Below are 16,692 nucleotides of genomic sequence, written 5' to 3' on the forward strand. Positions count from 1 at the left end.
TTGGTTTATGGATGAAGCTAAAAACATAGAAAAACAATGGAGGGATAAAGGAATACAAGTTTGCCAAGATCAGCTTATTGGAGAAGGCCAATATGCTTCAGTACAAACACAATGTTTATATGATGTCCAAACCCTAATTTTATGTCGAACAGCAGCCTTGAATGCATGGACAGACGAACCAGGAAAAAAAAACCTGAATCATTTACAAAGGTTATGCAAGGCCCAAAAGAATCTTTCACAGATTTTTTACAAAGACTGGCTTCAGCAGTAAAGAGAATGGTCTCGGATTTAGAAGCTAGTAAGATAATAATTGAATCTTTGGCCTTTGAGAATGTGAATGCAGCATGCAAAAGAATAATCAGGCTGTTAAAGGCAAGATCTGCACCTTTGGAAGATTGGATTAGAGACATACTTAATGTTGAGGCTCATGAGCATGATGATATGTGGGTAGGAGAAGCTATTTCAAAAGGTTTGAGGAGTGTTAGATGTTTTGGATGTGGAAAGCAAGAACATTTGAAAAGGGACTGTAAACAGGTCATTCCTAGAAGCAGAAGGTGTGATAAGGGAAAACACTGGACCAATGAATGTAGATCAACAAAGGACAGACAGGGTAATCCTTTGCCTCAGTTTTTGGGAAAATCCCGGAGGGGCCTCATGCAGGCCCCCATAGCAAATCCAGTTCAAACCTTTCTTACAGCTGTAGAGGGAACCCCTGCTCAGAGTGATTAAATAACCAAGTGCCTTTTGGAATAAATCATGCTGGTCAGGATGATGAAACAGAGAGAATAGAAAATTCAGGAGAAAACAAAGAAAAATTTTTTGGCAAATTTCTATTAAGGAACAGAAACCAAAATTAACGATAAAAATAAATGGTCATATAGAGTACTAACTAATTCTAGAAAAAAGGCTTCAATTAGTTGTATATATATATATGTCTTTGTGTTTGAGTCTCTTATCAGTTTTCTGCAAGAAATCATGGCCTAACATCAACTGAAGTCTCCAGAAAGAAGATGGGGCTCCACAACAACAACAATTCCACGTGGACAATAATAATATCACTAAGCTAACAAACATCATCTACAGATCAACTTTGAACTACAAGGTGCTCAGAGCAATTTTGAGATGACTAGCTGAGATGATCCAGTCTGAAAGACTACTTGAATAAGGACTTGAGATAAACCCTGAACTTTGGCATTATACACAGACTGGATAATGAAGGATATAGTTACCTTTCCTAGAATTTGACAATTAACCTAAATTTTTTCTTTCAGGATAAAGATAACTTCACCGATACCCAGCAGGAAGCAATTTTGAGAATACAATGCCCACATTCCCAAAGAGGTGGTGTGGGGCAGGTGGTTTTTTGGTTCTTTTAATGGGTTTTGGGTCTGGGATAATTTCCACTGTTTAGGGGGGTTGGTTACAAGTTGTTGTCAAGGGTTAGGAAAAAGGCTAAGCAAAGGAGATTAGATTTAAGGTTCTTGTTTAAAAAAAGAAAGAAAAGAAAAGAAAAAGACATTTACTAGTTTTAAATACTTTACATTATTACCAACTATTAGGATATAAAGAAATGAAAGTTAGTAGTTAGACATTACAATAGAACTTGTAGTCATATTAGATATGTTTTAAAAATTGAACAGATATATTTTAGACAGGTCATCTTCAAACCCTTCAGAGATCTACAGAATATGGCATTTAAAATGTTTTAATAACTTAGAAATTTTTCTTTTTTGAGACATGTCGGCTCTTGGCAGTACCAATCTACTTCAGAGAAAATATGGGCATTGAAGAAACTGCATATGGAGCTAACTTTCATTGTGGCAAAAGTTAGCCACTGGACAATAAAGTATCCTCGAATCAACAGGACAAAATGGACAGACAGGACACGAAACAAAGGACTACCGATTCCTGCCAAAACAAGTGTGGTTATGGCTTTATCAAAAGGCATCTTCTGAGGCCAGGACAATATGGGCACCATCCCTGAAGTGGCCTTCACAATCCGGAAAAGGTACAGTGCCCTTTTCTTCAAATGCAGCTGAACAGGCAGTGGGCCGATGGCTTCTGTTGTGCAATGGAACAGCAGCTGAAAGCTCATGCCTCTCAATAGTAGACTGGCATTTAATAGAGGGATGTGGAGAAGAAGGGGATGCTGAGATGAAGCCATATATACACAGCCAAGAAGAATGGTCAGCTGAATTCAAAAACTGTCAACAATTTCCAGAATTTAAAATCCTGAATCATGACATGACACTAGTAGAATTCAGGTGTTTCTGGTACATGGACTGCTCTCACCCAATGTGAGGTTGAACTGTTGACCCTGTGTACATCCTACTTCACAAATGAGTCTGTCAGATACACTAAGCCTGTAGGCTGAAGATGATGCCCCAACACTGCGGAGAAACCTCAGGTGACTGTCCAGGCAGCTCGCTGTTTCTGTCAACTCACAAATTTTTTGGAAGTTGCTTGAGTGCACTTCTTGTTTTTATTTTTGTTAGCTAATATTATTTCCTTCTTGGGTCTCTGAGGGAGTTGAAGTTTAGTTAGTTATAGTTGAAGATTAATTAGGATAGAAAGTGAATTAGATACATTTTGGACTTACCAAAATAGGATAGATAAGGGAATTATTTTCTCTGATTTGACAAATACAAATGGACTAGACATTGTTTAGGTATTTGTTACTTGTATATATTGTATATAGTTATTGTACTTTTGTATATTGTTTTTCTTTTGTTAGTTATAACCTTTTGCCTTTTTTTCTTTTTATTAAAATAGAAAAGGGGAAATATGGTGGTATTTTATTTATACTGAAATGTGATTTTTATTGTATGTTAATAAATAAAGTTGCCCAGGGGTCAGAGCTATTAGAGCCATAGCAAGAGAGTGGTGGTGGTGGCGCACACCTTTAATCCCAGCACTTGGTAGATTAGATAGGTAGATCTCTGTGTGTTCAGGGATACAGCCAGCATTGGAGACCTTTAAGACCTGGAGGGCGGTACTTACAGGCAGTGATGAGGCAGTCATGTGTTTGGGGTTACAACCAATGAGAAGACAGAACAGAAAGTCTATTTAAAGACAGACACACAGGAAGTAGCTTTTGTTCCAGCAAGCTAGGAGCACTGAAGGAGGTAAGATTGTAGCTCTGAGCTCTGTCCTCTCGGCTTTCTCTTTTACATTGGTTCTGTGTTTTTTATTTTAATAAGACTATTGGTTACATCTACTACAAGACCAGGCAAGAAATTTGAGATACCATCAAAAGCTCAGATCTTTGAATTCTATTGGGATACATGAGGAAACAGTATTCTCAATCAATAGCATAGACAAGATTAATAGAAAGATCACAGAGGAATTCTTCATCCAAGTAAGGAAAGATATACACACACTGATACAAGAATCAAACAAAACCCCAACCAGACAAGATCAGAAAAAGAAAACTCCAAAGCATATGATAGTAGCACCACCAAATATACAGGACTAAGAAAAATATTGAAAGCTTAAGAAAAAAAAATATACAAGTCATTTGGAAATGAACATGCCCAGGGCAACAGCTGGATTATCAAATAAAACTCTGAAAAGCAGAAGAGCCTGAAGCAATGAACTTCAAATACTAAAAGGCCATGCATGTCAACCAGGACTCATGGACCCAGTGAATCTGTCTGCCATAGCTGAAGCAGAAACACTTCCATGATACAAGCAGCCTGAAACACTCATAGCAAATAACAAAGTCTAAACAGACTGCTAAATGTAATACTTCTAACTGAACAGAGGAGTAAGTGTGAGAGGAGACTTTTAGAAAGAAAACAAGCAAAACTAGAAATAAAGGAAATACAAAGGGCATCTAACAACACAAAACAACAGGAAAATAAAATACTGCAATCTAGGTACAACTTTCAACAACGAATCCAGATATCAATGGCCTCAACACTTCAGTCAAATGACAAAGGCTACCTAAACAAATTAAGAAAAAAAATCCAGCTATCTATTATCTATGAAAAATCCCATCTTAGTTTAAAAGTCAAGCACCATCTTACAATGAATGGATGCAAAATGTATTCTAAGCAAACAGTGTCAGGAAGCAAGCAGGTATCACCATCCTAATATCTGAAAAATCATTTTCAAACTAAAATGAAGCAGAAGAGACAAAGATATGTACTTCATACTAATTAAAGTTTCAACAAATACAAAATAGAATACTTACACACACACACACACACACACACACAGAGAGAGAGAGAGAGACAGAGAGAGAGAGAGACAGAGAGAGAGAGAGACAGAGAGAGAGAAGGAAAGAGAGAGTCATATCTTCAGGTGCACCCAACTTCACAAGAAACCTAATGGAACAAAAGGCACAGATCAACACAGACCCAATAACATTATGTGATTGCAAACACTGAGTTTTCCAAATGATTGGTCATCCGGCCCAAATACATACATACAATCTCAGAATTAAATGACATCTTCATTCAATTGACCTAACCAATAATTAAATATTCCACCTCAACACCAAAGAATATATATTCCACTCAGCAGCACAAAGAGGCTCCTCTTAAATAGAGCATATGCCTAGAGACAAAGGAAACTTTAAGAAATATAGAAAATTGAAATAATGCCATGTACAGTATGCAACCATTGAGTCATAAAAGTTAAAATTGACAGGAAAATAAACTCCAGTAGGCATATAAACAAATAAATAGCATAATGATCCAAGTTAAGAATTTGAAAAAAAAAAAAAAAAACAAGAACAAACCAAACCCCCAAACAGTAGATAGTTAGAAGTAATAAAAAGTAAATGAATTAAATAGAAACAAAGAAAACTGTGCAAAGAATTAATGAATATAATTGCTATTTTTCTGAGAAGATAAAGATGACCCACTGACCCCTTTATCAAGAAGATTCTCTTGAGTCCCACACCAGAATGTACAAGTAGACACGAAGCAGAGATCAACAGAGTCTAGGGATCCCAGTCCCAGCTGATACATCAACTTTACAACTCCAGCATCTATAGCTCAAGGAACATCACAGAAGAGGCAGGTGGAAAGACTGCAAATATCAGGAAGTCTGCTGTGAAACAAACAGTCTCTCATGGAAATGGCTACATTAACAAGATCTGAACAGAGACAATATCAATAGACATGCTAAGGAAGAAGTGGGGAGGAATCTCTGAGAGTCATGCTCCTGGACAAGGAACTGCAGAAACTAATGACTGCTGAGATAGGGATAATGAGTCTCTCTCAGACAGGAATGCCTAATTGCTTGACCAATGAAACTGTAGTCAACACTGAAACCATGTAACTACAAACAAGAAAACTGAACTCAGTAGGTTGTAGTTATCCATTTGTGTCTCTGTGTGTGAATGTGTGCATTGAAGAGTAATTAGAAGGGAAGAAGAGACTATCGATTTGAGACCTGTGGGGACATGGAAGAAGCAGGAGCATGGGGAGAGTGCTGGAGGGAAGAAAGGGAAGTGGGAAAGTGATCTAATTGTACTTTAGTTAAAATCTATAGAAAAGAAAACATTCCTTTAATAACATACACAAGAAAGGAAATCATAAAAGAATTGAATATTGTGTCATGTTTACCCATACAAATCATGTTTTCTATGATATCTATAACAAAGTAATTATGTTCACTTACTGCAATGCATTCATTTAATGTGTTTTTTATAATGTGTGTGGGTAGCTAAGAAGACAACTTAGAAGTTAATAGCATGCTTTGCTCTTCAAGAGGACCTGTGTTCTGTTCTCAGAACCTACGTGGTATTTTACAATCACCTGTAACTTCAGTTACAAAGAATACAACACCATCTTCTCTCTCCCACAAGCACCAGATATGAACATGGTGCACATGCCTGGTGTACATGCAGGCAAACACTCACACATGAAATAAACAAATAAAATGAATTACAATACAGTGTAGTGGAACTATTAATGAACTAGACACTATGTCAACATTTTTAGGAAAAAAATGTATGAAGTAAACTAAAATGTGCTGTGAGCTGGGGAGAGGCTGGCATGTCACCACAGTATGGTAATTTGAAAAATATTTTTACATGCAAGTATGTAATTCAGTGCAAAACTGAGAAACTTTTTAACAAAGCAGTTTCATACAACTAATTTCTTAAACAATTCAGCCGTCAATAGACACTTGATTTTTAAAACTGCCTAGGAGGAGCTGGAAAGAGGAATGGAAAGGGGGAAAGGATATTAATTGTATCATAATTTAAATGAATTTTAAAAATAAAAACTGCTCTTTGTGGGTGAAGGGTAAGAGGAACACTCATCCACTCACCCAAAGGTAAGGGCAGTACAAACTTATAACCACTATGGAAATCTGTTTGGCCATTATTCAAGAAGCTGGTTATGGATCTACCTCAAGATCCAGCTACCCAAATAATATCTAATTACAGAGAATTGAAAAAATTCTAAATGCAACATTTTTAATCTAAAAAAGGGCTACAGAGAAGAAACTTTAAAAGACTTACGTGTGAAGGTATTTTGTTGTCTCAAGAGGATGTCATGCTGAATAATCACCATTTTTCTGCCAAGTATGGAAATGGTGGTAGACAATGTTATTATTTTAATATGGATGGAAAACCATTTATCAACATATTAAATATTTAAGATATTTCAAAGACAATATAAGATTCCATCAGGTCATCTGGACATCCCCTTCAAATTTATTAGTTCTAAAAGGTTTTACAAAGTTTCTCATTTTAGAAGGAAAGAACAGAGTTAAATGGTGTAGATTTACTACGGTTCAAACCATCTGGATTATCTTGACAGGATGGAAAGTGCCCTAATATAGGAAGGAGTCCTAAGTATTCTTGCTCTGGGAAAGTGTTTCCTTAGGCTCCAGCTTAAGTTTCCAAAACTCAGGATTTCCCTACTTTAGTTTAACAGTTTGCTATGAACATTTCACCACCTAAAAATAGGCACAGAAATAGTAAAGCAGTATCTAACTTGATTCTCAGTCTTGAACTGATTAGAATCCTAAATGAAAGCACACTGTAATTCATGAATGGACCTATTATCAAATGCTACAGAATTCAGAATTTGATATTACTGAAATAAAGAGTAAGCCCATGGTGAGAGTAAGCCCATGGTAAGAACACTAATGAATTCCAAGACATCGGTTGCTCTATTGCTGGTCTTCCTTTAGCCAAGAAGGGAACAATGATCAGAGTTTTGTCATAATGATCCTGAATCGCCATGCTTATCATCAACCTACATGGAAGACAAAAATCGTTTTTTATAAATGCTATAAGTATACTCATGGGTTGTGATGGGGCTTAAATACTGAATACAGTTAATATAATTTAGATTCACAAAATTGTATTGTCTTCCTTCTGAGGCAGAGTTGTGAAATATCCTGAAATCTTGAGGTAAAGATTCAAGTATCTTGAAAAATGTTCCTTTACACAGAAAAAGCACTTAGTAGGCCAATCACTTTCTGTCAACTTCCCTGGGAAAGGCACTAGAGATCTGTCACAAACACAGATTGTGCTACAGAGGATGATATAAAGGAACCCTTGCCTACAGATTACTATGAAAGAAAGAAAGCATCTCTGGCCTCTTTCTGCAAGTGCTTGGATTCATGTGATAATTTAGTATATCCGCAAACCCATCTGATGGCTGAAAAGAGAGACTCCTCCAAAGTATCGTGCCATGATGGTCTTCTAGGATACTGGAATGCTTTGAATAAGTGATAAGGTTCAGATGCCTAGCAACAGCTTTGGAGAAATCTTAAGAGTTTTAGCTGCCAGAGAACACCATGTTATATTAGGAGAAAATTTGAATTTTCAAGCACATAGTTGAATTTTCAACTACCCTTTTCTCTTGGCTCCATAACTATTATGATAAAGATACAGATCAGTAGGTACAACCTGATAATCAAGTTTATTTACCACTGGACTAAAAGACAGGTGTAGTCACATTAAATCCCCATGAATAAATGCTTCCTAAGTTTTCCTCATGTATGCCATATCTATCTGGTATATGTAGGAATTTTTACTTTCTTGGACTGAGGGAGCATGTTAGATTGTTGAGCATTCAGGTAATAAGTTGGATGAAATATTTGGAAGATAAGTATCAAGATTTTCTGTCAAACTACAAATGTTTAGATTCAAAGAAGTAACTCAAAAACTAAAATTCTGTGCCATGCATTACTTTATTTTTGGAACGACCAGAGCATGCTGGGATCTTGAAAGATAAAGATATTAAGGCTTCCAAAGGAGAGTTTAGCCATGAAGTTGAGTTGTAAAATAAATGCCTCATACATTCAAGTCCCTCAGTGTGATTCTCAGAATCATCACAGATCAGTGTTGAGATTAAGACTCTTGCACACCCGTTGTTATTCTGACCAATCTATCCCTTTGCTTGTCTCATGGCAAGTGGAGTTGACTAAAATGCTTCCATTCCAAAAGCATTTAAATAATGAAGTCACGCTTGGTTAAAATACAACATTGGTAAATATTTCACGTCTGAATTTAGTTTCAAATAGCGTTTTAACTTCTGTACTTACGTTTTGCGTTTCCCCATAATGGCATAATAAAGAGCACTCCATCCAAATGTGTCTTTTAAGTGGTAATCAACACCTTTCTTCAATAAAATTTCAACAATATTTTCACAATCCCATTTAACTGCATACATGAGTGTTGTTCTAGAATGACAGAGGCAATTCAATTACTAAAATGGTGAACTGTATACATTTTACCATATAAGTATAAGGCCTTTGTTTGTAGAATTGACCATTAACTAAGTAGCCCTAAGCATCCTGAAAGCAGAGTTCAGATTCCTAAAATATGTCCAAGGCTAAAACTAGAAAACTTCTTAGCCCACTATGATACTTTATAGAGTAAAATTTGTATATTAAATTGTTTATGGTGAATAACTGTTTGGAGAAAAGTGACCAGAAGTACAGAAAGCTTTATATGAAAAAGAACGCCATTTTCTTTCTATTCTATTGTAATATAATTCACTGTTAAATACGGAACTGCAATTTGCATAAAATAATAGTAATAATGTTATCAAATAATTTTAATGTTAAAATGAATGTTTTCAATTGCTGATACTAATATCATGCCATATATGTAAGTTTACAAATACCATTCATATATCATCCTCTGCACACCACCAAAAGTATTTGAAGATTAAAGGTTGTTCACAAGGTTGTGTGATTGCAAACTTGAAAACTTTGGAACTGACACTGTAAACGTAAAATCTAATAAAAATGCTATCAACTCATATAAGAGCATATGGCAGTCAAAATAAAAATCAAAATAACAACCTCTCATTATCAAAGGGAATATGAACCTGACTATCATTCTTTGGCATAACCATTTCATGTAATAGATATTTTTTAGATATGTAACTGATGTTTTATTGAGTTTTTCTAATCTATTCCAATAACACATTTGAAATGAATGATTTTTACTATTCTAGACTATTTTCAACACAAGCAGTGTTTTAAAAATGCAAAGTGTAGTACCTTTGATATTTATCACATACGTGAAGATTCGCACCGTTTGTGATTAGGTATGCTGCCATGCAGAGTTTCCTTTCTCGGAGTGCTAGCAGCAGAGGGGTCAACCCATCCTGTAATGATATCAATTAATCATTAACAATACTGCATATTTCACAACCGAACTGAAAATCATATATGTAACCCTGTGATCATAATGTTTACCATAGACTTGACCACAGTATTCTTTTCCTTATTAGCCTAATGCACCTTCTAACGATCCTCAAGATTGCAATGTTCTAACCATGGCTACAGTCGTCACAAAGTCCTCTAGTCCATTACAGAACTCATGTGACACCCATGGACCTATGGTTCCTGTCACAGAAGTTGTCATAGTACTTTGAAGCCATGGCCCTCTCCCATCAGAGTTTATCTAAAGAGACACACACTGACACACAGTAGCAAAGGTGTTAGATCCTAAGTTGCATGGATGAGCAAAATTGTCTTTTCTATGTCAGAAATTCTCCTGTATTTCAAAAGACAGTTATGTGGCAGATGTACCATTTCCCAACAGAAAAATTCAATTAAGCATGATGGTAAAACTATAGAATTGTCCAGTATTTAAAACCTGATTTCTGAAGTATTGTTTGGCAAATCTTCTGTGGGGCAAACATCAGCAACAGCAGAAGTTGTTTCTCAGGCACAATTCTCAGAGTATTGTAATGATGTGGTATTTGCTGAGGACACAGAGGAAGCTCTGCTTGATTCTCCATTCAGGAAGGGCCAAGGGTAACAATGTCTGCCTCTTGCTCTGAACAGGTCACCAAAGAAATGACCTCAAAATGAGTACGATCTCAAAGAATCTTTTTTCATTCTTCGAACTCACAAAGAGTTCTCGAATTAAAGGCGTGCGCCAACACTGCCCAACTCAAAGAATCTTTTATTGCTTACCTTGAAATGTATTCTGTCCTGTTACAAGTTGAAAACTGTCTTAGTGTTTAGAAAATCCAGTACATTTTTAAAATGTTTTTTTATTTATATTATTTTTAGACAATTTCCTACATGATATCTGTATTTACATAGTTTCTACACCCTCACTCCTCCAACTCCCCCTAACTCCCTCTGAAATTCAGGACATGTTTTTTATTACTATCACACACACATGTGTATTATGTACAACTTACTGGTTCCATGTAATGTGAACAGACTCTCTGTGTGCCTCTTTTTTATGTCTCTGCCTCTCCTTTTCTCTTTCCCTCCCCCTCTGTCTCTCTCTCTTCCTGTATGCGTGTTGGTTTGTGTGTGTGTTCATGTGTGTGTATGTGCATGTGTGTAAATGTGTGTGTTTAAGGATGGCCACTGTGGCTGGATAAACTATTGAGGAGTTTAGAGTGTATCGCTGGAGAAAATTGAAATCTACTCTCAGCAGTTATGGATAATGGGCAACTCTTTATTTACGAGTGTAGTTTTGAAGTTTCCCCTATCAAGTGTTTGCATGTCAACTGGTGTTTTCCTTGTGCAGGTCTTATTTAGGCAACCATATTATTGAGATTTCATAGATGAATTATCCCTTCTGTATCTAGAAGACACTTTTCTGCAACAGTCATCCTGGTCACTGGAACTCAGAGTTTTTTGTTTGTTTGTTTGTTTGATTGTTTGGGTTTTTTTTCTTTAGAACTTTCTTTCTCAGTGTCACCTAAAACTTAAGTGTGGGTGTTGTATTGTAGATGTAGGATTGTGGTAGGCACCCATGCTCCTTTGGTTTTTGCATTTTCACTAGTTGTGGATCTCTGTTATACTCTGTATTTGCTGCATTTTAATCATCATTGCATCTAAGTCCAATTTACTGAGTGACTGTACTGTGCTATAGCTATACAGATCTGTGTAACTGAAGTTTTAGAGATGGGCAAGGCATTGCTTTCTTTCTGATTTATATTTTGCTTAGAAAACAATCTAAGCAGGAATCAAAATAGAGCAATAATTTAAAAGTATTTTAAACATTAGGTGATTCAGAAATGAAGGCACAACTGTAATCCCATCAAGAGAGTGCAGGGTATTGCAGGAGGATCATGACTTCTAGGAAAGTCTGGGCTACATAGTGAAACCCTATCTAAAAAATTAATATTGGAAGTCTATGATGATTTTAGGATTATCAATATCTGTGAGATTAAGAAAATGTATTGTAATTGACAGGAGTGAAAAAGCCTTGCCCAACTCCACAGCTAACAAAAGACACAGTGCCAGGTAGGTAAAAATTCCCTAGGCTTTTTGGGAGTTCCAGAGATTTCCCAAACAATATGAGCTACTACCACTGCTCTTGGTTGCCTCCAGTCACTTAAGTGTAAGATCTTGTTACAAAAGACACCAAATCCTTTGGAGAGAAGACTGGCAGGAATAAAGCTGGAACTAACCCAGTGATTCCTACCCAAGTACTAGCTTCCTTAGAATCTGTGGTGCTCTGCAAACTGCCAAAGGGGAAAAGGAATCTTCAGACATCTTAAATTTATATCAAAGCACTAAGAAATAAGGCTAGTAGAATGAAATACCTGTATTGGCAAAGCAGGTGAAATAGGGGAATACAGCCCTGGTTTGTTAGCAATTAAAACACACTTGGACTTTGGATCGTGGAAGTACCTCCTGCAGGGAACCATTCCATCATAGGAGCTCAAAAGCAAAATGATTTGATTTGTTATAGTCAGGATGAAGCATAGTTTTTAAAATTCTCCTAGAGATTGAGCATGCACTGCGTTCCTGGAGAAAACGGAGGTATGAAATGGCGCTGTTCCATAGCCATTTGGTTTGTTTACTAAAATTTTAACCTCTGCTGCATGCCTACTAATGGATGTGTGGAAATCAAGTGCTTGTAGTGCAATGTACCATGCTTCAGTTGCAAATATTCAGTCTGTGATAGCAGTTTGAAGGTGAAGTATCACCCACAGCCTGAAGTGATTTATATCCCAGCACATCTTGTCAATATTTTGGGTAGGTGTTGAAACTTTTGGAATTGGATATTTGATGGGTGTGATATTGGTATGTAGGCAGTTTTGGGGTACACCTATTCTGAGTTTTTCAAGAAGCCACTGATTCTGTTTCTGTGGAGATAAGAGGAGAAAGGAAGGATCACAAGATCCTGATACCACGGACCAAGCTATCTCCAGCTGCCTATAGGAAGTTATCTTGATGGCTAACCAATGAAGAGAACCCAGCCCCTGGTGGGCGGCACCACAGCCTTGTTTCAGAACATGGCTGTGTAAGACTTTACAGAGATAGCTGCATAGTAAGCAAACAGGCACTCTGGACTCATTCATTTCTCCCTCTCTTGAGGATAGATGATATGTCAACAGCTTCCTCAAGATCCTGATTCTGTGCTTTCCCCAGTAATATATAGTAACTTGGAAATGTAAGTCAAATAATCCTTTTAGTCCATTATCTATTTTTATAAATATTTTCTATGGCTCCATCAAAGTAAGCTAAATTCTCTAATACTGATTTCAATAAATTAACATTTACTTCTCCCCATTTGGAAATAATTTTGAGAGCTATATTCAATGCAATTTAATCATATTCGCCCCTTCCCTTTCACTACTTTCCAAATGCACCCCTCTTCTGTACCCACCCATCTTTCTAACCTTATTGATATAAACCCCCTCTCAAGTCTCTGGGGTCACTGTAGAAGATCAGGGTAAAGCTTGTAAGAGCCAGGTCCACTGGATGACCAAAAGCAAAGAGTGTCTCATGGGCACACCAGCGTAGATGTTCATATGACATCACAGTCACCGTGAAAACATGCAGAAGACCCTTGGAAGCTCAAGTGACACAAAATCTCATTATGCAAGCAGGAATTTAGCATGAAGGTCTGCTCTGAGCTGAGGACTTCTCTATAGTTACAGCTGCTAGGACTGGATAGACATTTTCATTTAAAGGTGTGGCCTGGGTGGACTGATCATGCTCCAGTGGATGGTCATATACCCAAGAGTATGTGGGCAGCACAAATTGGACTCAATGGGGGTAAAAAACAATAACAACATATCAATACTTAGATGGATACCGATCAAGTTATTTCAAAGGGCCAGTCAAGTAATACTTAAACTTCTAAACATGAAAAAATTGGACCAAGATATGACAACTGTTAAAGCATATAGTTTTCAAATACTTGGGAATTCAATTTAGAAAATCTTTACCTTTGTAGTATCTTCAATGTTTCCCCCAAATTCAAGAAGACTGCTGGCAATATCTGGCCTGTCTACATACACTGCATGGTGGATCGCTGCTTCTCCATTGCAGTCTTTAATATTGGGATCTGCTCCATGATGAAGTAGGAGATACACGATCTCTGTCTCCCAACTCTGTACAGCCTGTGGATATTGTTACCAGGAAAACACTGTTAATTTAAAGAATACACGAGAAACTTCCCCCAGCTTTCACCATGATTTATATTTAAGTGACTTTAATTTTACTTTCATTCTAAACACTTAGATCAACTTAATTACTGAAATTGAAGTCTTTGAAATACCTTCATTAGTGGTGTGGACTTTTGATTGTCAAGGGCATTTATCTTACAGTCCTTAAATAACAGTAAACAAACCAGATCGATATGACCATAGAAACATGCAAAGTGGAGCGCAGTTCTGTGGGAATGAGAGACATTTTGAAGGAAAACTGTAAGGCACTATTATCAACATACACAATCACTCTGGCATTTATAAATATTATATAACATTTAAGTCCATAGACCTCTAAAAATATTTAACTTCAAAATTTATTTTTATTTGCTCTTATAATTTACTGTATTTAAAAATTTACTACAACTATCATTTATGGCAGTGTAAATAATACACACACCTGCTGCAGCCTAGAGAAGTGCTCTATTAGTGAACTACGTAGTAAAGAGCAGCCTATTTGAACAAAAAAAAACATGACTATTGGGTGAACTCATTTTCAGTTTGAATCCTACTCTAGACACTGCCATCAACCAACTACTTCTCAGCCTTCCTGTGTTGTGAATTCTTGTCCAGAAAATGAGTGTTAAAAAAGGAATACTTCTATCAAATTAGGATGACTCAATTAGATTTTTTGCAACTATTCAGAAAATATTCTTCAACAACAACTGAACAATCTTTTAGGTATTTGTTAAGAACGTTAACACTATAATAAACATATTTCAAGTCAATATTAGTTCCATTATCTCTATTTTGTAAATATATTAAGGAGTATAAACTTTAGAGTCTAAGGATATCTCTTCAAAACTTGAGACAAGTTCTACTATAAACTTATGCTTCTGCTGCCTCAGCCTTCAAAGAGCTTGGATTGTAGATATGACACACCACTGAGCTTGAGATTTGTTTTTTTGCACATTTTAACTCAGCTAAAATTGAAATGTCATTTACAATTCATAATGTACAACAGTGACTGCCAAAACTTAAAGGCAATTCTTAATACATAAGATAGCATGTGATTTGTGCCATGCATGATGTCTCTACTAAGTGAAATGTGATATATAATATGATATACATATATATACATATATACATATCCATGTATATAAAACATTTCTAGACTTTTACTGGATTTTTTAAAGAAAGTAATGAAATGTACTATTGATAAAAACTGAAAAGTATCAACAGCAAAATCTAAATGCACAGCAAACTTGGCTTTGATTTTTAAGAAACTTTAATTCAAAGGAACTAAGTATGGAATTTCAATTCAAATACATAAGAATGGCCATTTTTGACAATAGTTAAATTCACAGCATACATACGAATTAGATACGTGCTAAGCCTAACATCAGTGTCTAATATCAGTTTCACCAGGGAGATTTAGTACACTGTGGGCCACCTCAAACAAACCCAAAATTGGGAAAGCAAGATAGTTTGTTGATTTGTAAATCATGAAATTCACAGCAAGTTCCATTTACCTCTATCAGAAGTAAGTAAAGATATCAGAAGTAACTTTCAGAGAACTTGGAGCTTGTCAGCACATTGTGTTATTAAAATGGTGGCTGATCAAGGCCGCACTGTATAAACTTTCAGAAACACATGAAGTAATGAGTGAAGAAATGCAAGAGAAATTTGTGGAGATGGGAGAGTGAGATCCCCAGGAAACTAGTGAGAAAGAACAAGAAAATGAAAGAGCAGCAGGAAGAGGAGAAATATCAAGTTTTGATTATTTCTATTATTTTCAGTGAGGAATATAAATGTTAGTACACACAGATAAAAGATACATAGTGAATGTTTTTGGATGATTTTAGGTGGGAGGAAAACATAAAGGAACACTACTTGATCTCTGTAGTTTCTACAGTTTACACAACATTGTCTTTAGTAGGTACATGGAAATTAAATCCCATTTCCTTATAGTTTGTTAGATTATTCCATTGTGTATCCAATGCTCCATAAGAAAATGCTCCATAGGGGGATTGCGGGGTGACAGTAAACCTGCTGGAGCTTTGGTCTATGGTTCTCCTGCTCCAGAAGAAGATCTGGACACTGGACCTCTGTGTGATCACGGGTACCAAGGAGACTGTAGTCCAGAAAGCACAGCTGGTCTCTCCTCACCCCTGTTGCCCTCAACAGAGCTAGTCAAGGTAGGTTTCTCCCATCACCCGATTTCCTCAAGGCCCCTCATCATTAGCTTCCAAGTGTTCTTACCGTTTCCCTTCATCCTCATCATTCACATGAAAATTCTTCTTCTTGAGGAGACGCAGCACCACATTGAACTTTCCCATGCATACTGCTTCATGAAATTTGTTTTCAGGGTCATAAGGCTGGCAGTACCTGTCTTCAGTTCCACAGTAAAAGCAGGACAAGTATCTCATTACCCTGCTTGGGCCATCACAAAACCCCAAGGGAGTTTTCGGCTCCTTCTTAAAGCATAAGAGCTTCCTTAGGGTGGACAACATAGCTGTGACCACCTTTTTATCAACTCAACACTAAGTAATTTTAGGAAATGATGGACTTTTAACCACTGACCGTCTAACAACCAGAGCCTAACTCCTTGACTCCCACAAGTGAGAGGCTATGGTTTGACCAGTCAAACCGAAGCATCCAGTTATAGAACAGTCGTTGCTAAGCAACACTGGTAAACAAAAGCATGCTCGTTCCTCCTCAGGCATAACTGACAGTTCATGGAGCAAATAGTGCTCACTGCGCATGTGCAATGTAAGTGTGGCAGTCTCCTGGGCTTTAGTTTGCATATATCCTGCAAGATCTCGATCTCTTTATTTCTTTATTCCCCACAACA

At 36.7% G+C, this 16,692-nt stretch overlaps 1 protein-coding gene across 5 annotated transcripts in view; it reads right to left on the reverse strand.

Annotated features, from left to right (window-relative positions):
* Nucleotides 1-16,489, reverse strand: part of LOC143273831 (uncharacterized) — a 53,110-nt gene extending 36,621 nt beyond the window's left edge. For 2 of the 5 annotated variants that reach the window (XM_076574013.1, XM_076574012.1), the window contains exons 1-6: nt 16,101-16,483; nt 13,970-14,084; nt 13,638-13,811; nt 9,484-9,590; nt 8,518-8,655; nt 6,479-6,534 (exon numbers count right to left, since the gene is read on the reverse strand). In XM_076574013.1, coding sequence (XP_076430128.1) covers nt 6,479-6,534; nt 8,518-8,655; nt 9,484-9,590; nt 13,638-13,811; nt 13,970-14,084; nt 16,101-16,351 — 841 coding nt within the window. In that variant the 5' untranslated portion in view covers nt 16,352-16,483. Of the gene's footprint in view, nt 1-6,478; nt 6,535-8,517; nt 8,656-9,483; nt 9,591-13,637; nt 13,812-13,969; nt 14,085-16,100 lie in introns of all 5 variants that reach the window. The other 3 variants (XM_076574015.1, XM_076574014.1, XM_076574011.1) reach the window with 2 other exon arrangements.
* Nucleotides 16,490-16,692: the final 203 nt, after the last annotated feature.

Source organism: Peromyscus maniculatus, chromosome 6 (genome assembly GCF_049852395.1).
Source record: "Peromyscus maniculatus bairdii isolate BWxNUB_F1_BW_parent chromosome 6, HU_Pman_BW_mat_3.1, whole genome shotgun sequence".
Classification (NCBI taxonomy): Eukaryota; Metazoa; Chordata; class Mammalia; order Rodentia; family Cricetidae; genus Peromyscus; species Peromyscus maniculatus.